This window comes from Culex quinquefasciatus, chromosome 1 (genome assembly GCF_015732765.1).
Source record: "Culex quinquefasciatus strain JHB chromosome 1, VPISU_Cqui_1.0_pri_paternal, whole genome shotgun sequence".
In the NCBI taxonomy this organism is placed as follows: Eukaryota; Metazoa; Arthropoda; class Insecta; order Diptera; family Culicidae; genus Culex; species Culex quinquefasciatus.
In genome coordinates, this window is record NC_051861.1 from 69,925,826 (window position 1) to 69,950,585 (window position 24,760).

The following is a 24,760-nucleotide window of genomic DNA, read 5'->3' on the forward strand; positions in this document are numbered from 1 at the left end:
TCAATCATTCAAGTGTTTGGGCACTTGAATAAACAGTGTGGCATATTTTCAGTGTAGCCGATTAGGAGAAATGATATTCGGGGATGTGGCTGATTATGGGAAGTGGTATTCGGGGATGTGGCCAATTCGGGGAACTGGAATTCGGGGAGATGAGCTAGACCCGGTTGGATGGTACAGTTAGTCCATTGGAATACCCGATTCGACTGGTAGTTTGACAGTTCGCTCCATAAGAAATACATTGCTCACTACCAATCGCGTCGGGTACTCCATTATACAAAACGAAGATTCAGGCTCGAACTCGAACCAGATCGACTCGAGGCTCGAGCCCAAATTCTTAGTGGGTTTATTCGAACTGGACTTGGAAGTGGATAAATTTCACCTTTTTTATTCGCCGGATTAGAAATTACAATATCTACAATAGTATCTGGCATCACTGGACGCAAGGTTTATCGGCATGAATGTTCATTCAGAGTTCATCAAGTTTGCGTTTTTTCAGATTTGCGGTTGTCAGTATCCGGCCATGGTTTTACTCGCTGCATTCATCAAACAGACAGCATCGAAGACGCTCGGTGCCGGGATCAGGACGAATTCTAGTATTTTTGGAGTCTTGCAAGTGTGTAGTTTCGCTACTAAAAAAGCTGAAAAAATGGGCTTGCCGCGTTGTTTTTTCGATTTGAGCGCTGACAACCAGCCGCTCGGACGCATCATCATTGAGGTAAGTCCAGACTTAAACTTGGCTGTCGAGCTGCTGTGAATAAACACATGGTATTCACAGAAAATTTACCTCCATGCTGAACGCACCCACTCAGAGTTGAAGTGGCACTTAACGCCTACTTCGTTTACCGGTTTCAGTTGCTTATCTGGCTTTTGGAACATTCTAGAGAAATATATGAAAATGGTTTAAATTATAGTTGAGAGCGAAAAATATTATCAGCATCGCCACAATCTGATGCAATTTTTTGAAGGTCGTATCTATCGTGCGGCGTTTGTCTGGGGACACAAAAATCGATAATTTTCCTGATGAAAACTGAGCTGCGATGGCTACTGGGTTCAGCAATGAAAAGTCGATGAGAAATTGATTAGCATGGTTGTTTGCAGTCTTTTAATACTACTGCAATACTACTAGATTACACACATGTGAAAAAATAAATGTTACAAGTCATGACAGGTAATTAAATATGCAGCTGGTCAACAGTTTCTGATTCATGCGACGTTTTTTTCCTTTTCCAGTGGCCTTACAATACAGTATACAAAATTTTCAGTAGATTTGAATTAGAATAATTTTTTTAATTGAATCGATTTTGGAATACAGAAAATCATGTTAAGTTGACGTGGGCCAGGCCGCAGGTCAGTTCGCCGGTAGCGTTTTTTCTTGTATGTGTGTGTTGGTCTAACTTAAAAAAGTTCACTTACACAAACCAATCGAATGTAATCGAGAAATTAAAAGTGAGAGTGTGTGCGTGCAACATGGAGTTAAACTTTTCGAAGTGCCATGGGAACCTTCACAGCAACTGCACAGAAAGTTTAACTCCATGTTGCACACACTCTCACTTTTAATTTCTCGATAGAGTTATCTACGTGCGCATGTATTGCGTGTACGTACACGAAAAAGATTGAGGTTAAATTTTGTACCGTCCAGCAAAACAAATGGCGTGCTAGTGTGCGTGAGAGCGGGCTTAGATAACTCTATTAGTCCAGAGCACAATTTTTATTGTTTACGACTTGCTAGAATAATATTCAAGTCAACCACAGCTATTAGGAATTATAGGGGAACAACATGTAATTTCATGAAGACGTTCAATTACAGCTTCTAGAAGACATTTTCAATTGAAAACTGTAATACCAGTAGCGTGCCCAGCTCCTCGAGGAAGGTGGGGCAATTATATGGACGTTTAGAAAATTTCGTCGTTTATGGACGCCCCTTCAAAAGCAACAACCCAGTTAACTCAATCCGAATTCTGAAACGGGATCTAATTAGAATCGTATACAAATTCCGTTTAAAACGCAACAACCGGTTCCGTGTTCGAACCGGTTGTTGCGTTTTAAACGGAATTTGTGTACGACTGGGTAAGCAAGTAAGATTCCATAAAAACTTTTGCAACAGTTAAAAAATGGATTCAATCAATACTTTTATTATAGTAATAGTAATTTTATTTGACAACGATACCCTGTTAGTTGGACTTTTTAACGTTAGTGTTATATTTAACGATCAAAATACCAATTAAAACACCCGCTCGAGTAGGCGGGATAGAGCGGGATACACCGTTGGATGTTCAAATTTTGTTTTGTGTGTCCTTACAAGAAAATTAAAAAAAAACTCATGCCTGATAGTTATGATGCACCCTGTCAACCATTCATAAGGGAGCGTTCTTTTATTACGTAACGCGAAAAATCGGACTTTTAGACCCCCTTCCCCTCCCTCGTAACAAAATTTCCATACACATTATAAAATTTTTGTATGGAGCGTAACACGGCCTCCGACCCCCCCTCCCCCCCCCTACTGCGTTACGTAATAAAAGAACGCTCCCTAAAAGTGAATGGAGTGTGTGAGAGATCAAAGAAAATGATTAGCGCGCGCGTACCCCAGCATTTTGATTGAGGAGTTTAGTGTATAAGTGCAACATGGAGGTTGATTATTGTAGACTAAACGTTGAATGCGATTTTTTAAATTTAATAATATCTTGTTAAACAAATTTGTCTGCCGTCAATTATTTTTTTTTATCATATATTATTAGAATAATAAATAGATGGTAAAACACTTTCTAATTCCGTTATTTTTTTTAATCATTTATTTCCACAGCTACGCACAGATGTAACTCCAAAAACATGTGAAAACTTCCGCGCTCTCTGCACCGGAGAGAAGGGCTTCGGCTACAAGGGTTCCACTTTCCACCGTGTGATTCCGAACTTTATGTGCCAGGGTGGCGACTTCCAGAACCATAATGGAACCGGAGGCAAGTCCATCTACGGAAACAAGTTCGAGGATGAGAACTTCATCCTGAAGCACACCGGACCTGGTATCATGTCGATGGCCAACGCCGGACCCAACACCAACGGATCCCAGTTCTTCATTACCACCGTGAAGACCTCCTGGCTGGACGACCGTCACGTTGTCTTTGGCGCCATCGTCGAGGGCATGGATGTGGTCCGAAAAGTCGAATCTTATGGCAACCAGTCCGGAAAAACCTCAAAGCAAATCGTTGTTTCCAACTGTGGCCAGCTGTAAATTGTTTCTCATTTGATTCCTTTTTTTTCGCTCTAAATTATTTTTACTCTTTCAACATAAAACAATCAACATTCGATTTTTCAATCCTTGCTATGGATAAAATAAGAAGAACTCAATGGCTTACCACACATAGAAAGTGACATCCGTACAATCTAATGCATTTCTTTCTTGTACCCAATTAAAAATAACAATGGATTAAAAGAAAAACTGTATTTGTCAGCTAATGAGAAAGAGAAACCAATCGTTCCAAAAATAAAACCAGAGCCTGCGAATTCTTTCGTAGTTTCTATTTCTTTTTAAACATAGTCGTCTGTTTACTTTCCATTCCTCACTTCATCCGCCGAAGGAGACGAACCCAATCGATGGCAACGTGTTGCACCAAAGGAACTGAAATGACACTGATATTCCACGGTTGAGTTTAGTTGCCAAGTGCTGAGGAATACTGCTGGTAAAGTGTAAATTCATGAGCCAACATTTAGCAATAAAGAATGTCCAACATGCAATCAGCTTTTTACTTAAAGGTGAAGCCGTTGATCATTTTCGAAGAAAATTGATCATCACTATAAAATATTCTGTATTAAATTCAATTTGACGAATTTCTGCACCAAAATGAATCAGCATGTGCCGGTTGTTGCCTTCTTGAAGCCACTGAAAGAATTTTTGGTCTAAATCAAGTGTTTCAAAATTTATATAATTTTGTGGTACAATCAATGACGTCCTAGTTAGCAATCATTGATTCAATTCAATTCAATTGGTGTTTATTAGAATTTAACAGTTCTGCTCCAGGATGTTACATTTGCAATTCAGAGATTTGGAGAACCTTTCAACTGAGATCAATTCATAAGCCTTTACAGGGAGGGTACATGTTTCTAAGTTTAGATGTTGCTAGCTGCATGCTCTTTTAGGGAAAATAAATTTTGAGAAAAAACCCTAGATCTATGTTTGGCTTAAGACTAATATCACAGTTGTTGACGGAGGAGTGCTTCGATGAGCGGATTCGTTGACATCCCACAGGAAGTCCTGAAGGTTCTCGTTGCTTTTTCGATGCTTGCGTCGATGGTGTCGACGCCGGCCATCTCGTGTAGATCGTCGGTCGGGTACCACGGGTCCAAGTTGTGCACCATCTTGAGCAGCTTGTTCTGCTTCACCTGGAGTCGCTTACGGTGCGATTTGGCGCAGCTGCCCCAGACCGCAGCAGCGTAGGTCAGCATTGGACGGATGATGCACTTGACCACGAGCGACTTGTTCTTGATGCTCAGCTTCGACCGCCGATTCAGCAGGGAGTAGAGCGCCTTGGTGGACCGATCCACCTTCCCGATGATGTAGTTCACGTGCTTGTCGTACTTCAGCTTCTTGTCGTGCACCACACCCAGGTACCTGACCTCGTCGTCCCACGTCGCAGGCTGGCCGTTGACGCTGATCGATCTGCGGGGAAGGTGCCGAGCAGCACGCCTCCTGGTGAAGAAGATGGACTGGGTTTTCCCAGCGTTCAGCTTGATGCGCCACTTCCGCTGAAACTCCTCGAGGTTGTTCTGTGCCGCTTGTAGGTGGGTGACGACGATCTTCGGGTCCTTATCCGATGCCAAGTATGCAGTGTCATCCGCAAAGAATGCGTACGACACTCCATCGATCATCGGCACGTCGGAGGTGAGGATATTGTAGAGAGTCGGGCTCAGCACTGATCCTTGGGGCACGCCGAAGGGGATGTTGTGGACGGAGGAACGCTTGCCATTCACCGTCACCGTAAACGACCGATTCGTCAGGAACGACTCGACGATCTTGAAAGCAATCATTGATTAATGACGATTTCGATAACTTTACAAGGAACTGGATAATCGTTACCAAAAGGAATCAGCATGTGTAGGGCACTATTCTAAACAATTTCTTGAAGGAATTTTGTCAAAATATTGAAAGCGACGCAAAATTTATGGGTCATTCCACCTGAAGTGTGCAAGAAAAAATGCAAATTTGAAAATTACCATCTCCGATTCTGCTCAAATTTGGCAGAGCTGTTGAGACTATCAAAACATGCAAAAATCCCGAATTTCATTCAAATCGAACCACCCCCTCCATTTTTGTACCCTCCCAAAAAATCGACTTTTTGGCGATTTTTGAGCGAAACCCCTATCTCCAAACGACGATAACTCAGGAACCGCAAATCATAGAGGGTCGGTCTTAGACTCAATTTTGAAGGAAATTGGACGTTGAATCCATTTCCGTGGTCAAAATTTAGATTAAAATATGTTTTCTACCTGTATTGCGCAATTGAAAACTTTAAATGGCCGTATCTCAAAACAGCCCTATTTATTTTTTAAATTTGACCTCACCATCGTATTCCCCGGCCAATTTTACATAAGAATCACTTATCGACAGAAAGGAATATGTTTCGTTCCAGAGATTTCGAATTTTAAAGTTTTGAGTATTTGTGATTACCTAAATTAGCTACACTCGCTGCATATGCTAGAAGCACTCGGGCGCGTTGATCAATAACTGCTACCTGTTTATTTATTGAAATAAGATTTCATCCCAAATAATCATTAGTTAATTAGTAGGAAACTGCTGTATAATCTTAAATTAACAGTCTGGACCCGAAGCCTGATTTTTCTGTTACATTCTTATTGGAATTCCATATAAACTGTAACGGGGATTGCAGGCTCCGGGTCCTGACTATTAAAAAAAAAAGTATACGGTGCATTTATGTGCTAGCCCACAAGACACGCAATACAGGGCAGAATGGAATTCACACAGAGCTAGCAGGAAATTGCAATTGATCTTGTAAGTAACACTTCTTAAGAAAAAGTGTACGATACATTATCGTGTTAAAAATTATGAATTAACATGAATTAAACTCTCGTGAAGCATGATTAAGGAGGAGGATTTCTGAAAAAAGAAAGGCTTCATCCATAAAGTACGTCACGCTAAAATCAGCCAAAATTTACCCCCCTCCCCCCCTTTGTCACACTTTTCCTATACTTAAAACACTCAATGTCACACTTGCTCAGGCCCCCCCCTCACCCCCTAGAGCGTGACATACTTTATGGATGACGCCAAAGTATAAAACTGAAAAATGTGAGAAAATCACAAAGATTAATTTGATTTATGATCTGATTAAGATCAAATTTTTTAGTTTCTTGTTTTTGATTTTTTTTGTTTGTCAATCATTTCGAAATCTTGGAAGACGATGCAGCTGTGTCCACATGTATCAGAAAAATATGTTTTTGTTTTTGAAATTAAATGTATCAGAATTGAAAAAAAAATTATCAATTATTCAGATGAAACTGGCTCACAATATAAAAAATCGGTTTTATATGATCGATCTTTCAAACCGTATGGCAGATTTTGAAGTTTTTGCTGAATGGCAATATTTCGCTACCGCACATGGCAACCCATGAGAATTATTTCATCTACTACAGCCAGCTCTACATTTATTCTTGCTTTAAATAAAAGAAGAAATTAGGAATTAGGAAAAATATGAAATTATATTATTTTCACATTTTTCCTAATGATATGAAAATGATAAAATTGAGCATGAGCATGAGCATGAGAGACCACCCATGGTTGTCCTTCTCCGTTGCTGAACAGGACCATAATATTCTATCATCACAACCGGTCATACGCTTCAACGATGATGATATTTCCCTTATCAACAGCATGCATGAATGCGCTGAAAAGATAAAACATCACGATCATCAAAACTAGAGCCGTTGCCAATAGGAAACAGTCGTTGGCCACCAACGGCGCCCGCCATGTCAGTTTGTAGATCTCGAGGGAACGGGACGGGAATGTTAGTTAGCACAGGCTGCTACCAAGGGTGGGTTCTATACGATATCCACACCCCCGCGTGTGCCGGAAAACTACTTCTACTTGGGATTTTGTTAGTGGGAAAGGGTAATGGCCAGGATTCATCATAGAGGATGATGATGTGGCCCAATAATAAATGAATTTTGTTTAATAGTGTGATGTATTATGTATTCTCAAGGCAAACAATCGGATGATGCGGATGAGACTGTTCCCGGTTATTTGGTGTTGAGTTTAGCATAAAAGATTCAATCTTAGACAGGCGGCTGCGGAAAGATAGAATCAAAATTATGTGTAATTAAAAGGTGAAATATTATACTCAGCGTAACATATTTACGTAGAGTTGACCTTAGACTATTTATACTTTTAATTTTTATAAGATGAGCGACCAATTACTGATTACTGATGACTGATAAGTTATGATGTTATCTGAAGGGCTTGAACAATCGCGTTGAAACAAGATTTGTCACCATGCTGTACGATTTAAAATGGTAAAAGATAATTTCGCGGGAAACAAATGATCGAATATAATTTATATTTTGCAAACGCAAATTAGAACGAATCGTACCATGAAACAATTGCATATCATAGATCAATGAAACACGACTATGATGTGTATCAAAAACATGACTAACGAGAAAGACGATCGCGATTTTCGAACTTTACATTGAATTTATACTGATACATATTTTATTTTAAAAATAAAAACAAGCGATCGGCTGTTTGGGGATGCACCTCGCCTAGTTATCATTTGATTTATTTTTCGTGGAATGCGAAATGTGATTTAATAGAAGAAAGAATTTTAAACTCAAACAGCCGACCGAACCAAAATCTACCATTTATCTATCAATATATTTTGAAGGATATAACAGCTAAATTTAAAAAGCAAACTGGAATTCATACAGCAAAAACTAAATAAAACCTATCATTTAAATCTTGTTACAACGCGCTCTCGTGCTGCACTGGCTGGAATCTTCTCATTCTTTTCACTCTCTCCCCTCTTTTCCTTCGCGCCGAAACGAAACCAAAGCAACCAGCCAAGAAGCTGAACTCGTTGCGACGCGCTCTCGTGCTGAACTCGATATGAAAATGATAAAATTATATTGTAAAAACGCTGTAGCATTTGCAAATAAATATTAATAGTTCAAAATTTACTTAATATGGTTCAAAGACACTGAGATCAGCAAAAACAATGCATTTAAAATTACCCAATAAATAATTCTTAAACAAAAAAAGATTGTTCAAGGGATTAATTATCTCAAAATCGTATAAAAAAATAAAAATAATTCATCATACGGAACACCAGGTAGTAATTATTTATCAACGCGCCCGAGTGCTTCTAGCATATGCGGCGAGTGTAGCTAATTTAGGTAATCACAAATACTCAAAACTTTAAAATTCGAAATCTCTGGAACGAAACATATTCCTTTCTGTCGATAAGTGATTCTTATGTAAAATTGGCCGGGGAATACGATGGTGAGGTCAAATTTAAAAAATAAATAGGGCTGTTTTGAGATACGGCCATTTAAAGTTTTCAATTACGCAATACAGGTAGAAAACATATTTTAATCTAAATTTTGACCACGGAAATGGATTCTACGTCCAATTTCCTTCAAAATTGAGTCTAAGACCGACCCTCTAAGATTTGCGGTTCCTGAGTTATCGTCGTTTGAAGATAGGGGTTTTGCTCAAAAATCGCCAAAAAGTCGATTTTTTTGGGAGGGTACAAAAATGGAGGGGGTGGTCCGATTTGGATGAAATTCGGGATTTTTGCATGTTTTGATAGTCTCAACAGCTCTGCCAAATTTGAGCAGAATCGGAGATGGTAATTTTCAAGTGCTGTTCCGCTTCGGGTGGAATGACCCTTATATAAGATATATCTTTGAACGAAAAATCATGACAATGATGGAAGTCTTCACGTTAAAGTACGGTATGCAGATCGGAAGGAACGTAGTCAAGAAATGTTGCGTGTTGATTTCGTAACCCCCTAGAGATCCTATTTAGGTCTCTACCCCCCAGAGAAAAATTGACCAGTTAACTCAATCCGAATTCTGAAACGGAATCTATTCCGTGTTCGAACCAGTTGTTGCGTTTGAAACGGAATTTGTGTACAATTCTAATTAGATTCCGATTCTAATTAGATTCCGTTTCAGAATTCGGATTGATTTGCACATCGGGCCGGCGCGGAGGACTAAGCAGCAGCAGCCAACAGAAGAAGAGGACCACCAAAACAAGAAGGAAGAACCAGCAGCAGTAGAAGGAGGTAATTCGAGCGAAGCGGACCAGTGAAAGTCGCCATGATGTGGCGGTTCTCATTAAAAATGGTTATTTGGACAGTGGTGTGCAAAACCTGGAATGGCCGGTGCCCTCAAAGAAGGTTCGCCCGGGGCATGGGGGAACATTTACAGAACCATACGAGTTTTGGCAATATTGGTATCAAAATTCATGGTTTTTGATACTGAACATGAAAATGACCATTTCGACAGTAGTGGCCAAAACCTGGGGTGGCCGGTGCCCTCAAAGAAGGTTCCCCCGGGACCTAGGGGAACATTTACAGAATCATACGAGTTGTGACAATATTCATGGTTTTTGATACACTCAACTAGGGACCTACATAGGGAAATGAAATGTTCTGGGAGAAATTTCAAACACCCAAAGTCATTCAAATTTTAGGTTGAAAAACTTGTAGTTTTTCTTTGGTGTTGGCACTTTTCTTGTACCGAACAAGCACAAATACAATGAAAACTACCAGATCGTCGACCAGATTATTATCAACAACAGTTTTACAATACTTGTAATTGTTATAAGTCTCGTTTTTTTGCCAAAATTATTTTAAATTGATTCCAACCTTGTTCTTGCATGATCTTGTTGCTCGATTGGAACCCCGATTTGACAGTTCGATTGGAACCCTGAAAGTGACATTTCGCCTCTCCATATAGGCTCTCTACACTCAACCCCCGGTGGTTGGTCACTTTTTCGTTTGACACTTTTTTAGTTTGTACCCCGTGGGTTGGTCAAAATAGGGACCTACATAGGGAAATGAAATGTTCTGGGAGAAATTTCAAACACCCAAAGTCATTCAAATTTTAGGTTGAAAAACTTGTAGTTTTTCTTTCGAGCTGGCACTTTTCTTATACCGAACAAACACAAACATAACAAAAACTGCCAGATTATTATCAACAACAATTTTACAATACTTGTAATTGTTATAAGTCTCGTTTTTATGCCAAAACTATTTTAAATTGATTCCAACCTTGTTCTTGCATGATCTTGTTGCTCGATTGGAACCCCGATTTGACAGTTCGATTGGAACCCTGAGAGTTACATTTCGCCTCTCCATATAGGCTCTCTAGGTCAAAATCAAACTAAAAAGTGACGAACTGTCACTTTTTACACGGCGCTCACGCACACTATCGAAACAAACGTTTAGTAGTGTGTGTGAACTCCGTGTAAGAAGGGTGTCAAACTAAAAAGTGACCCCGTTCGTTTGACAACAGTTGGTGTCAAACCAACGGGGTTCGAGTGTACTGAACACGAAAATGGCCATTTCGACAGTACCCAGTCACGAGAATTTCTGGCTGAATTGGTTCTGCTAGAATCCTGCTAGAATGATTCTAGCAGGCCTGTTCGAATCCTGTTAGCATTTTGCCAGAATGTTCTAACAGAAAAAATCTGTCGAAAATGACGTCATTTTCGCCAACCTCGTGGTCAATCACATTTTCCTCGGCCATCTTTCATTTTTTCGGTGCCTTTAGAGTACAAAAGTTCTTTGTATTTCACGAGCAACTTTATTTTTACACAAGGTAAGTTGCTGAAAGTGGCGCATAGATGGTTAAAAAAATAAGCTATCAATGAAGATTTTAATAGATTTCTGCACAAAAAAAAAACGACGGATAGTCCGTAGTCGGGAAACCTTCGGAAGCTTTTGAGGTTATGTTCTCGTATTGTTTTCCTCCGGCGTAATATTGTCCTGAACCCCCTTGCTAACTTTCCACAATCAAACAAATTGTAATTATTCTGTTATCATTTTGTCATAGGTTCTCAACGGAAAATGGCCGGATTGAAGCCCTATAGAAACTCACCACAAAAGGCAGAAACAGGCATGTTGCAGTCATTCAAGGACACAAGATAGCAGGAGGTGAAGCTGATGTGTTTTTGTGAAAAGAAATGAAGAAATAAATGAAATCAAAGTTATATTCTGTAATTGTTTTTTTTAATGACAGTCATCAAGAAGAAAAGAAATCTGACAAAATTCTAGCAGGATTCTAGCAGAAAATTTTGCTAGCTCATTCTAGCAGGATTCTGACACAATTCTAGCAGGATGGCCTGTCAGAACAGTTCTAGCAGCATTCTAGCAGGATTCTCACAGAACCGGTTGATTTCGCCGACCTCTGCTAGAACCGGTTATTGCATTTGAGCTAGAATTCTTTGAGAATTCTCGCGAAGTTCTAGCAGGATGATTGCAGCGTTCTAGTAAGAATACTTTCGCTCTGTTAGAATTCTGTAAGAATCCTGTGAGAACACCGTGACTGGGTAGTGGCCACAACCTCCCAGTCACGGCGTTCTAGCAAAATTCTTACAGAATTCTAACAGAGCGAAATTATTCTTACTAGAAAGCTGCCATCATCCTGCCAGTTCTTTGCCAGAATTCTCAAAGAATTCTAGCTCAAATGCAATAACCGGTTCTAGCAGAGGTCGGCGAAATCAACCGGTTCTGTAAGAATCCTGCTAGAATGCTGCTAGAACGAACTGACAGCCCATTCTGCTAGAATTTTGTTAGAATCTTGATAGAATTAACTGGCAGGAAATTTCTGCTAGAATCCTGCTAGAATTTTGCTAGAAGCAGTTAGTAAGATATTTCCTAGGATATTTCTATTTATTTTCAAACTAAAAACGCGTTTCAAAATCAAATTTATTCATTTTTTTAATTACAACAAATGGAAGCAAAACATGCACTATCACTGACTTTTAAATTCTACACTTACCTTAATGGTCACTTCAATCGTTGAGGAACGGATGGCCCTGGAACATTGCGTTGCGTGGAAAATCTCGGGACCACCTGCAAATAAAAAATTCTTATAAACAATCCGGCTTTGCTGTTTCTAGCTTCTGCTCCAGTGCTTACCTTTTGTTTCTGGAATGCTTCCGCGTAGCATAGGCCAATGGCCGTTTATGTTGATTATGGTGCTCTGGTTTTCTCGGAACCATCTCAATCTGGTGCCTGTTAAAAAGGATAAGTAAGTTATCTTGGCACACTACCATTTTGTTTGAATAACTTACCAAATAACCGACAAAAATGTGTTGAACAAAGTGCACTTCGTCATCGAACTTGTTTACAGGTTCGATGACAAGATTAAGATTAAGAAGTAAAGTTCGCTACGAAGCGGTTTGGCGGAAATGAAGTAGGTTCCCCCGGGGCCTTTTACAGAACCATACGGGGTTTGGCAATATGGGTATCAAAATTCGAGGAATTTTTTTTTTTTTTTTTGAATTTGGTTTACATAATAAGTGGTCAGCTGTGGCTCTTCAGCTTTAGTTTGCTTTTCGTGATTTAAACACTGTTCATTTTTATAACTTTAAAAGTATATGATTTATCATTTTTGTAACACTAGGTACAATGAGGAAAAAAAATGTTAAGAAAACATAACCTAACCTAAAACTAACTTAATCTTACCATAAACTAAACCAATCCTTGAATCAAGGGGTATTCAGAAATAGCACATTTTTCCCTGAATTTCAAACATTTCTCTTGAATCTTCTGATCCAACGTTTTTAATTCTGCTAATTCATGAACCTCACTTGATCTTGTCCAGCCAGGAACATTCAAAACCATTTTGAGTACCTTGTTTTGGACACGCTGGAGCTTCAATTTATGAGTTCTAGCGCAACACTCCCAAACAGGTACTGCATACTCAATAACGGGGTAAATTATTTGTTTGTAAACTGCTAGCTTATTTTTCAAAGATAGCTTTGATTTTCTGTTAATTAAAGGATACAAACACCTGATGAGAATGCTGCACTTGTTCAATATTTTATCTACATGCTGCCGAAACAAAAGTTTCGAGTCAAGTATGAGACCTAAATAGACAACTTCCTTTGACCAGGGTATCGAAACATCATTCATTTTAATCAAAACATCATCCTTTGGGACAAATCTGGCCGATTTGGAAAGTGGAAAAATGATGGTTTGAGTTTTGGCTGCATTTATGCGAATTTTCCAGTCGCCAAAGTATTCGGAAAGAACGTCAAGACCCTTCTGAAGACGGCCAACTAAATATCTGGTTATTTTACCCTTATAAATAACGGCAGTGTCATCAGCAAAAGTGACAACACACCATTACCAGGAAGAGTAGGCAAATCAGATGTAAAAATATTGTACAGAAGTGGGCCAAGAATACTTCCTTGGGAACCCCAGCATCAATGTTGAATAATCCAGAAGCAATCCCATTCAGAAAAACCCTGAACGATCTCTCCGAAAGATAGTGCTGGATAATTTTGATAAGATACATTGGAAAACCGTATAAATACAGTTTATGTATCAAACCATCATGCCAAACATTGTCAAAAGCCTTCTCAACATCCAACAAAGCCATAGCAGTTGATTTAGACTCAAGCTTGTTCTGCTTGATGATTTTAGTTACTCTCGTAAGCTGATGAGCAGTATTATGTCCCTTTCGGAAGCCAAACTGCTCATTCAAAATTATATTATTATCGTTGGTAAAATCCAAAAGCCTTGAATAGATGACCTTCTCAAAGAGTTTGGACAGACTACTCAAAAGACTAATGGGACGATAACTTGTTGGCGATGTTGGATCTTTTGAGGCTTCAAAATTGGTATGACTTTGCCCAGTTTCCAATTGGTGGGGAAGTAACCAAGTTGCAAACATTTATTGAAAATATTGGCTAGATGTTGAAAGAACTGATCACTCTGTTTTTTCAACACTAGATTAAAATGTTATCAAAGCCTGGAGCTTTCATATTTTTCATTTGTTTAACTGCAACTTTGACTTCCTCACCAGAAACATGGGAATCTGCAGGAAATTCAAAGGTAGAGTCATTGATTGTTGAAATACTATTGGCAACTGATGTTTCTTTACGGCTGGTCATGGAAGCGCCAAGATTATGTGAACTAACAAAATGAAGCCCAAGTGCATTTGCCTTTTCCTCGGATGTAATCAAAGGAGAATCCTCAACAATAAGAGGAGGAATAGGCTTTGGTTTGTTTTTAAGAACTTTTGAAAGTTTCCAAAATGGTTTTGAATAATTCCCAAGCTGGCTTACATGTTTTGAAAATTCTTGATTTCTGATATTGTCAAGTCGGTCTTGTATGATTTTGTTCAAATTGTTCACTGAAATCTTTTGTCATAGTCCCCAGTCCGTTGATATTGTCTCCTATAAACATTCCTAAGTCTAATCAAGTGTTTAGTATCTACGTCAATATCAGTTACCTTAAAATTAACAGGAACCTCTCGAACGTTGGCAGCCTCTGCTTGGTTGATAGCCTGCTGGATCACCTCCAGCGAACGATCAATATCGGCAGAAGTTTCCGGGTGTTGATCATAGTCGATGTTGCTGTCGACCACTTGCTGAAACTGCTGCCAGTCAACGTTGTGGTAATCTTTCCGGGTTGGTTGCCGCTGCGGAGTAACGGAAGCTCCAACCTCCACAACCACCGGATAGTGATCAGAACTCAACTCTTCAAACACCTCAGGATGAGCCACGTTCTCAGCCATATTGGTAATGAAGAAGTCGATGATTGAGTGATTCCCAGACCGAGCCACCCTCGTTGGACGATCCGGACTCACAACGTTGTAGTATCCGTTTTGCAGATCGTTGTGCAGAATCACTCCGTTCCGATTCCTCCTGCTGTTGCCCCAAACTTCATGCTTCGCGTTGAGGTCACCAGCGATGATGTACTTTGCGCTCCGCCGTGTCAGCTTCTGGATATCGCTCTTCAGTTTTGCTGCTGAACCATCTCTGGCATTCACCTGACGTGGACAGTATGCAGCAATGAAGAGTACTGGGCCAACCGAAGTGGGAATTTCCACTCCAACGGCCTCGATGATGTCCAGCTTAAAGTGTGGCAGCCGGCGTGGCTTGAGATCACGATGAACAGCGACAAGCACACCTCCTCCTCCAGAGGTGGTCCTATCGAGCTGCGTCGCGATCTTGTAGTTTTGCAGATAAACTTTTTCACCGGGCTTCAGATGAGTTTCCGTGATGGCGGCTACGTCGATCTCCTTCTCGCGAAGAAAATCCACCAGCTCTTAATTCTTCCTCCTAATGGAGCAAGCGTTCCAATTCAGCAGCTTGATGGACCTACGATCCATACTGGATGACGAACGAGGTCAGCACTTCAATCTGCTGGGTCTTGGTTTTGCATCCACGCAGTGCAGCGGACATCTGTTTGAAAATATTGAGGAGTTCGGTTGAGGTGTAAAGATCATTACCATTTTCCTCAACTGCTGGTTCTTGGGTTGGTCTTGGCTCCTGGCTGAAGCCCGGTGGTGGCGGTCTCGGCTCCTGGCTGGAACCCGGCCGTGGATGATTCATCTCAGCTCTCTTCCTGGGATCCAACGGCAACGGTGCCAAGTTCGGGACCTGGCGTCGCGGTTGAAGAGGTGGAAAATTTTCCTCCACCAGGGCTGGAGGAGTTCTACGACGCTGAGGCTGATTCTTCGTCGATGCTTGCTGCCGAATTTTCACGAACTCAGCTCTCTTGGGGCACTTTCGGTCGGTTGACGAGTGCTCACCGTTGCAGTTGAGGCACTTCACCAGCGAATCTTGGATGCACTGGGATGTGATGTGCGCATCGGTACCACATTTGGCGCAACGACGCTTCAGGTGGCAGTTCTTACCTCCGTGCCCGAAACCCAGGCAGTTGAAGCATTGTGTGACGTCACGATGCACTGGTCGGTATCGCTCCCACGACACGATAATGTTGAAAACCGCTCGAATTGCCTTCAGCTCAGGAAGCGTCGTCGATCCCTTAGCCAAATGCAGCAGGTAGAGCTGGTCACGGTACTTGATGTCTTTGTTGCGTCGGCTCATTTTGTGCACGGCCAACACATCCAGTTTCAAAACTTTTAGCTCGGCAGCTAATTCCTCCACTGGCATGTCGTTTCTGATACTAAACATGAAAATTGCCTTTTCGACAGTGGTGGGCAAAACCTGGAGTGGCCGGTGCCCTCAGAAGGTTCCCCCGGGGCCTGGGAAGACATTTACAGAACCATACGAGTTGTAGCAGTATGGGTATCAAAATTCATGGTTGTTGATACTGAACATGAAAATGTTCGTCACTTTTTAGTTTGACTTTGACCAACCAACGGGGTGCAAACTAAAAACGTTTCTTAATCTACCATTAGGTGGGTGGTGCCTTCCTCACATTTACAAAGTAATAATGAAAGTAAGTTTATGAAAAAATATATACCTGATACAGACTTTTCCAGAAAACAGACTCTCATTTAAAGCAATGTGGCAACCGGGCGTTTCGCATCTAGCGTGACTCTCGCACGTAAACAACACGTAAACGGCCTTTTGAGGTTAGGCAAAAAATCACCCTTTTTTGTATCTACAAAAATCTTTTTCTTGGCATAACTTTTTAAATACTTAAAGCTAAGAGCAAGATTGTCCGTTCGACGCAGTGGTGAACGCAGAACGCTGTGCCAGTTCGATTTTTCCATCAACTGTCAGTCGAACAATCTGCAGGGGTTGCTTTGTTCAATGGTCGATGACTGGCAGGCTATGATGACAGGCGCAAAATTTTGCGTTTGCGTTCAGTCCTGACGGACAATCTTGTTCTTACCTTAACTGTTGCACACCCTGGACTAACGAAGCAACCCATTCAAGCAATCGAAGCAACCATCAATCATTCAAGCATTCATTCACCATTCCACTTCTGACACTCGAACAAACAAGAAGCAATAAAATCAATCTCTCACGAAATACAACATTGGCGACGAGGAAAACTCAAAATTTTCAACCTCGAAGAAGAGTTGCGGATCTCAAGAATGCCGGAAGGGGACAACATTCAGCCCGACGGTAACCTGCTGTACGAGCGACTTCTGCAGCAGAACGAGCGGCTGGAGGCCCAAAACGCGAGGATGATGGAGATGCTGGAGCGCTTCAACCTGCAAGACGGTTCCAGTCGGACTTCAAACGGTCCGGAATTCATCATCGAAACGCTGGCGTCCAACATCCGGGAGTTCGTCTACGATCCCGACAACGGTCTCGTATTTGACCGGTGGTACCGCAAGTACGAAGACCTCTTCCTCAAGGACGGCGTGAAGCTCGACGACGCAGCTAAAGTCCGGTTGCTGCTGAGAAGCCTCAACGTGGCCGTGCACGACAAGTACGTCAACTTCGTGCTCCCGAAGCATCCCCGTGACAACGAGTTCAAGGAGACGGTGAAGAAGCTGACCGAGCTCTTCAGTGTCCAAGCCTCGCTGTTCAGCAAACGCTACCAGTGCTTTCAACTGTCCAAGAGCGAGTCGGACGACTTCGTGACATACGCTGGCAACGTCAACAAGCACTGCGAGGACTTCGAACTCAAGAAACTCTCGGCGGACCAATTCAAGTTCGAAATCAAGCAGCTCACGGCGGACCAATTCAAGAGCCTGCTGTTCATCTGCGGTTTGCGCTCTTCAAAAGATGCCGACATCCGCACGAAACTCCTGTCCATGCTCGAGGTCAACGCGGAAGGCGCATGCACTTTGGAAGCACTGATCACCAAATGCCATCGCCTCCACAACCTCAAGCACGACACCAGAGAGAAGGGAAATGAGAGGGTACACTGGCTATTTATTTTTGACCCCGTAACGTGGTACACGCGGTACACATCTCAGCAGTCTAGAAAATCAAAATCGGAGAAATTGATTTTTGTTCAGTCCCACATTAACTCAGTGCGGACGTTACGCTTCGGCGGCCGTTACTGATAGTGTGGTCCGCCCTAGAACCGCCCTGGCGGACCGAGAACGGGCCGCCTGGGCGGTTGAAATTTGACATTTGAAATTTTTCAATTTCGTCCGCCCTCCATCCGCCTTGGCGTGCCATGGGCGCATCGCCTGGGCGGTTCAAACTGATCGCTGAAATGTTTCAATATCGTTCGCCCCTCAATCTCCGCGGCGAGCCAAAGGCTGTTTGCCGTGGCGGTTTGCATCTGAAGGAATTTATTTCGAATTTGACATATCAGTCAGTTTTCAACGAGCTTCGGTGGGTGTTGTTATTTAATCGGCGGCTGCTGATTTTCGTTGTTAAGTGTTGGGAGAAGTGTTGTGTTGTTTAGATTGTTTACTTATGTAAACAAACAGTTGAAAGTGCGTTTGAAATAGTGATTGAAGGATCGCCATCGCCATCATCTTTAGCAACATCAGCAAAACATGGGACCACCAGGAGCGCCAAACTCTCGTTGACCAACGGTTGGCCAAGCAATATCAATAGGGTGGTCAGCAAAACACCCGGACCAACTTTTCGGGGCCACGTCAGTCGTACCATAATCAGAAACAGCAGCAACCGCCTTAGTCCCCGGTGCGTCAACAGCAAGCTGGTCATTTCAAAAGTCGCCGCCGCCACCGCCTCAGCACATACGGTCGCAAGGTCCTCCTCCGCAGGATCAACCGGATCGGGTCCGTCAAAACGGACCATGCTATCACCAACCAGTTTAATCGGCCCCGCAGCCGCGACAAACGCCAGATAGTCAGCAGTAGCCGCCGTCAAACCGTCCGAAACCGAGTGCCGTTGCAGAAGTTCCTACAGTGCCCGACCTGATCAACCAACGGAAACAACAATCCGCCCACGTTTGACAAGCTCGACACGGCCTTCCTGGCCTGGTTCTTCGTGATCAAGTCCTTTTCGGAGAACGACATCCTTCCGTCGATTCCAGTTTCTGCTGTGAGTACAAACAATGTATGTTTAAAATAATAAATTACATGTCATACTCTATTAACTAATGTTTTATTTTGATTAAACATATCTGGCCACTAACATTTCACACATACCAATCTTAAACAATTCTAGGAGAATTCTAGCAAGATTCTCACAAAAATCCTGGCCATTTAAATCTAGCAAAATTCTCACAGAATTCTAGCAGAATGGCCTGTCAGAATAGTTCTAGCAGCATTCTAGCAGGATTCTTACAGAACCGGTTGATTTCGCCGGCTTCTGCTAGAACCGGTTATTGCATTTGAGCTAGAATTCTCAAAGAATTCTTGAGAAAATCTAGCAGGATGATGGCAGCGTTCTAGTAAGATTATTTTCGCTCTGTAAGATTTCTCTAAGAATCCTGCGAGAACGCCGTGACTGGGTTAATTAGACCTCCTAGACCTACCTTCATTTGTACATATCGACTCAGAATCACCAGCTGTGTACCAAATCAATGTCACTGGAATATCTTGTCACAGGCTCAACCGATTTTGGCCGGAATGGTTTTAATCGATCCGTCTTAACGTTCCCTAAGTTGCTATTTAAATTCATGCAGTTTTCTCATGTATTTTAAAAGTTATGTTAAAAAAACTGTTTCATATTAAATTAAAATTATGGCAAAAAGGGTGTTTTTTTCATGAAACCCTTACATGTTATATATTTTTAGAAAGCATATGAGAAAACCTTTCTTGTGGATTAGGAATTTTCAAGATGGAAAAATGGTCTGAATTTACATAACCTCAAATGGTCCCGTCTGGTCGCATGAGTATGAGAGACCACCCGACGACATGGTTGTCCTTCTCCGTTGCTGAACAGAACCGACTTATCCTTTCAGCACTACTGATCATAGGCTTCGACTATCAAGTGGTATTTTCCTTATCAACAGCATGTATGGATTAGAGATCCTAAATAGGGAGACAGGTCGAAGTGAATTTGACGTACCCAAACAGACACCCGTTTAACTGTTGTTAAATTTTTAATGAAATGTTATAATCTTAGACAGCCGGCTGTGTAAAGATAAAACCAAATAATATTTATTTATAAAATGTGGTGTTAAACGCAATGCTGCAATGATAGCGTAGTCTGATTTTTTATTATATAATCATTTAGTTCATGAATTTGTTACGGAATAGACGCGACGAACTCAACCATCAAGTGCCTTCCGATCTTCTTTCTGTTAGCTAGATAAGGTATTGATTATCGTTGCCTCTCGAGCTACGATGCTATGGAGAGGGCTTAACACACAAACAACCGACGTCGAGCCCTCCGAGCTACGGAGCTATGGGAAGGTCTTTTCAACACAAAAAAGACTCGCGCACCACACGACGTTCTTGATGAATCAAAATAATTTTGTTACGCGATAAACCTAACGAAATCAATCGTCAACTTGCCATCCAATCAGCGATGATGAAGAAAGGGCTTGAAGCACACAATAACTCACCGATTGATATGAATAATTTTCAAGATCCATATTGTTTTATAACTACAGCGCGACTCACTCCTGATTTTCACGATCCCGAATACAGCACAAAACGAACACCGCAAAAATCCATCTCACAATCCTGATTTGTGTTTTTTCTTGTTTTTTTTTCACTTTGCACACAAACCTTAAATATACGTTAACACATCTGTTATCAACCATGTAACTGTTTATTTCTTTGATATATATGGGGAAACTATTTTTTCGTGTTCTGAAATATGTTTTTTGAAGAAAAAGTTTACAAATTTTTGCGCGCCCAAAAATCGATGTTCATTATTTTAAAGCAAAAATTTTTTCTCGGCTTTTGCAACCAGTTTCATTATGATTGATGCAGGGAATCATGAGAAATAAGCGAATTTGTTTTTCAATCCAGCAGAAAGAAATACGATTTTTGGCAAGTAACCTCATTTTGGCGCCACCTACATTTGAAACACAGTCGCGCTTCAAAACCTCAATCGAGGGAAAAAGGGACGCGAACCTGCGGCTGAGCCCGCCAAAATCGGATGGGTTCAAAAGCCGGATGTTGCGTCAAAGGCGCGGGTCAAGTACAGCCAATTTGTTCCGCTGAGCCCGGCCCAGTTGCCAATAAGCACTACACTTGAATTCCGTTTCAGAATTCCGATTGAGTTTACTGGGTTGTGGTACACCGGAGGTTACATTGATTTTCATGATATGATATGATTTTCAGTGTGCAAATATTTTGTGAAACGGAATCTAATTAGAATCTTATACAAATTCCGTTTCAAACGCAACAACCGGTTCGAACACGGAACCGGTTGTTGCGTTTGAAACGGAATTTGTATACGATTCTAATTAGATTCCGTTTCAGGATTCGGATTGATTTGACTGGGGTGCAATACCTACTAGATTTATTACCAGAAATGTTTCATCAATTGATTTGATTACATTAGATTACATAAGGATTGAATATGAAAAAAAAACAATGCATTGCTTTTTGGCATTTTTTTATTTACAATAATACATTGATCACTAAATATATACGTCTATAAATAGTTCTAACGATTTATTTTTTCTTAAACATGTTTCAATCATTGTTATTCATTTATAATCGATTTGATTTGTAGATACATTCTTATCATTAAGTTTGATTTGGGTTGATTATCCATTTGATTATCGAAATTGATTGATATGAAATTTATTAATTCATTAGTTTGATAAAATATGCTGCACTTGTCTTATTGACTGAGTCTAAATTGTCTTCAAGATTGTTAGAAGTATCTTAAAAAGAATATTGCGAATAGTTCAAAGTTATTTAAAAAAAATCCATAGCAACGTTTAATTATCGGTGTGAATAAGTTTTATCTGAACTATTGTAATTCCGTAGGATTTCGAAAAATAACTTTGTACCATTCCAATATAATTCATGTACAATACTTTAGGTGGGATTTGTTTCAATTTAGTTTACGTCATTTATTATGTTACTTTCAGACAGCATTTTCACAACTTATAGTTTCACAACTTATAGTTTCATAACAAAAGCGTAGATGGAAGCACATAATAAACAAAAATTATTTTAAATAATGAAAACATCTTTGAGGCCGTAGAAGGTGTCCCTCACTTTTAGGGCAATGACTGTCAATGATGGTTCTGAAATCAGGGTCCAGAAATAGTAAATTGAAATGAAAATATAATCACGATATGTAAAATGCTTTTGCAAACAACACAAATAAACCCATTTTTTATCGATATGTATCGGGACCAATCGGGAATGATGCCTTTCAGAGAATTAACACAAGCAGAGTTAGATAAATAGGATCATGCGGCTCGTAGATATCCCGGGTTAGTTTTCAACAGGTCCTAAGCGCCACTAGAACCTACGCCGTTTGTCGATTGATTCTCGTTCACTTTTCGAGTCATCAGCATAAGTTGATTTGAATTGGTCATCTGCATTTAACCTTGAACCTAAACTTAACCACCGGCACCACAGTGTACACACTTTGTAGGGACATTTGTATTAAAACGCCAAAACCCGTGACATCCGAAGGGTTAACTGCCGTTCTACGCATAATTGTCCCATGTCATTTTTTGTCGATTCTGACCTTTTGTCATTTTTAGGTTTAGTTTGACGTTTATTTTTCGAAAAACAGATAAAATCTAGTACTTGTTCGTAAACTCAGTGAAAACAACAACAAGTATGTTTTTCCCAAGGTTGTACTTCTACGCATAATTGTCCCACCAACTATTTTCTCTCTCTCTCTCTCTCTCTCTCTCTCTCTCTCTCTCTCTCTGTGTGTGTGTGTGTGTGTGTGTGTTTGGTCCAATCCAATATCCGCTCGCCGGCAGCGCAATTATGGGAATGCATAATTTGTATCAGACTTGATTATGCTGATACCACATACCTCAGTCCCGGGTATTAGGTGGTATTAGCCCTAGCGCTGCTTCTCGGTTAGCTCAATTTGAATTCTTAAACGGAATCTAATTATAATCGTATACATATTCCATTTCAAACGCAACAACCGGTTCCGTGTTTGCACCGGTTGTTGCGTTTAAAACGGAATTTGTGTATGATTCTAATTAGATTCCGTTTCAGGATTAGGATTTTTTTGACTGGGAATTCCAGTGACCCATTTCAGAATGACAAAACTCCTTGCGGTCCAATTCCGAGGTCACTAGGCCTCGCCTAAAGATAGAGCAAGAACCAGACGAGTCCTCGACATATTTTTAAACTTCCAATTCCATAAGGCAAAACAGGGATCGGCGCGTATTAAATCGCGATCAGAAAAGGTTTTCCATCCAGCGTCGTTTCTCCGCCCAGATGTAATGTCCGATTCATTGTCCTACCAAGTATTTTCTATCATGAAATTATTAGTTTTACGAAATATTGTGTCTTGTTTATCTGCTGTGTAACAAGAGGATTACAAGATTACAAATAAGAGTGATAAACTGCTAAGTGGGATGATTAGGAACTTATGGGGTGTAATTGACCCACGGGACAATTATGCGTAAAAACACAAAAAACGGTCGAAAATTTTCAATCGCCTTTTGCTCAGTTGCACTTTTTTGAACATGGGACAATCATGCGTAGAACGGCAGTTAAAGGCTCTTTACTTTTAGAAACTATGAAAATTCTTTTTGTTTTAAAGAAAAAATCAAACAAGTGTCAGAGGTCGTGATGACTGTAACGAAGTATCAAAAACTAACCCGATATATGTTCCATATTTACCCTTTATCATTCTTTTTGCTGCTAAAAGCATTGTTGTGCTCACCGCAGGATTCTAATCAGGCAGACTAAACGGGATAAATAATAAGCAATAAACTCAAAACGTTAACTGTTTTGAGCTATTCTAGCTACGTTACTTTTTTATATATATTTTTCAAGTGTTGTCTGTTTTATATTCCAGATTACATGTTTATAAATTCTAATGTTGTATGAGTTTGGAATGGGTTTCATTATTTGGTTAGATTCAGTCTGAACAGTTTTTGGCTTATGTTTTAACCATTAATGAGAATTTTCAACATTTAGCAATTTTCAACGTCACAGTATTGATAAAGTGTTATGGTAAATCACTAGCTCATAATTTAATATAATTTCACGAACGATCGGTTATTGTTGCGTTAACCTTAATAATAACAACATTTATCTAATTTGAGACATTTAATATGTTGGTTTGTTGATTCAACTGCTATGATATATAAAAAATATGTCTTCCCGTAATGATTTACTGTTAACATGTTTTGTAATACTCACAATAAAGTTCACTTAAACGCTTTCGACTATCTGCGTTAACATTCTACATATGTATTTCACAACAACATTCAACACGTCTGATAATCCTGTTATTTTTTTTTTGTTTTTTTTTATATATCATTGCTTAAGAAGTCTTAAACAGTTGGATAAGCATTTATTTTTTGTGGTTTTTTTTCGTACCGTTATCACAAAAAAGTGTACATAGAAGTAGAAAACTTACAGTTCTTTTTTATTTGTTTGGTATTGTCGTATTTGAAACTTTTGAATGACTGCATGGATTAAAAACATAATATTGAGGAAAAGATTGTTTGTTTAGCAATTTGTGAAAAAATCTACATAAATTTACTATACATATCCTTGATTTGAGGAATATGACTGATCATAGCATAATATCATTATTTCAAAACAAAGCTGACCGATTCTTAGCACTTGTTTACCAAGCAGTCATTTTTTCATGTTGAACTTTGGATGGTTCTGATAACAACTTTTATAAATAATTGCTCACATCAATGGATGGAATGCAAATATTTGATCATTCTAAACGGAATTTTATAGTAAAATGACTCTTTTATTAGCACTCTTATTGACAAAAGCAGATTCTGTAGGTATAAAATTACACAGGACATTT

General features: G+C 40.2%; 1 protein-coding gene across 1 annotated transcript in view; it reads left to right on the forward strand.

Moving 5' to 3' along the window:
• The window catches only part of LOC119765279 (peptidyl-prolyl cis-trans isomerase-like), a 39,055-nt gene extending 35,331 nt beyond the window's left edge, over positions 1–3,724 (forward strand). Inside the window, exons 2-3 of the mRNA XM_038248824.1 lie at positions 497–715; positions 2,801–3,724. Coding sequence (XP_038104752.1) covers positions 521–715; positions 2,801–3,226 — 621 coding nt within the window. The 5' untranslated portion in view covers positions 497–520 and the 3' untranslated portion in view covers positions 3,227–3,724. The remainder of the gene's footprint in view (positions 1–496; positions 716–2,800) is intronic.
• The last annotated feature ends 21,036 nt before the right edge of the window (positions 3,725–24,760 follow it).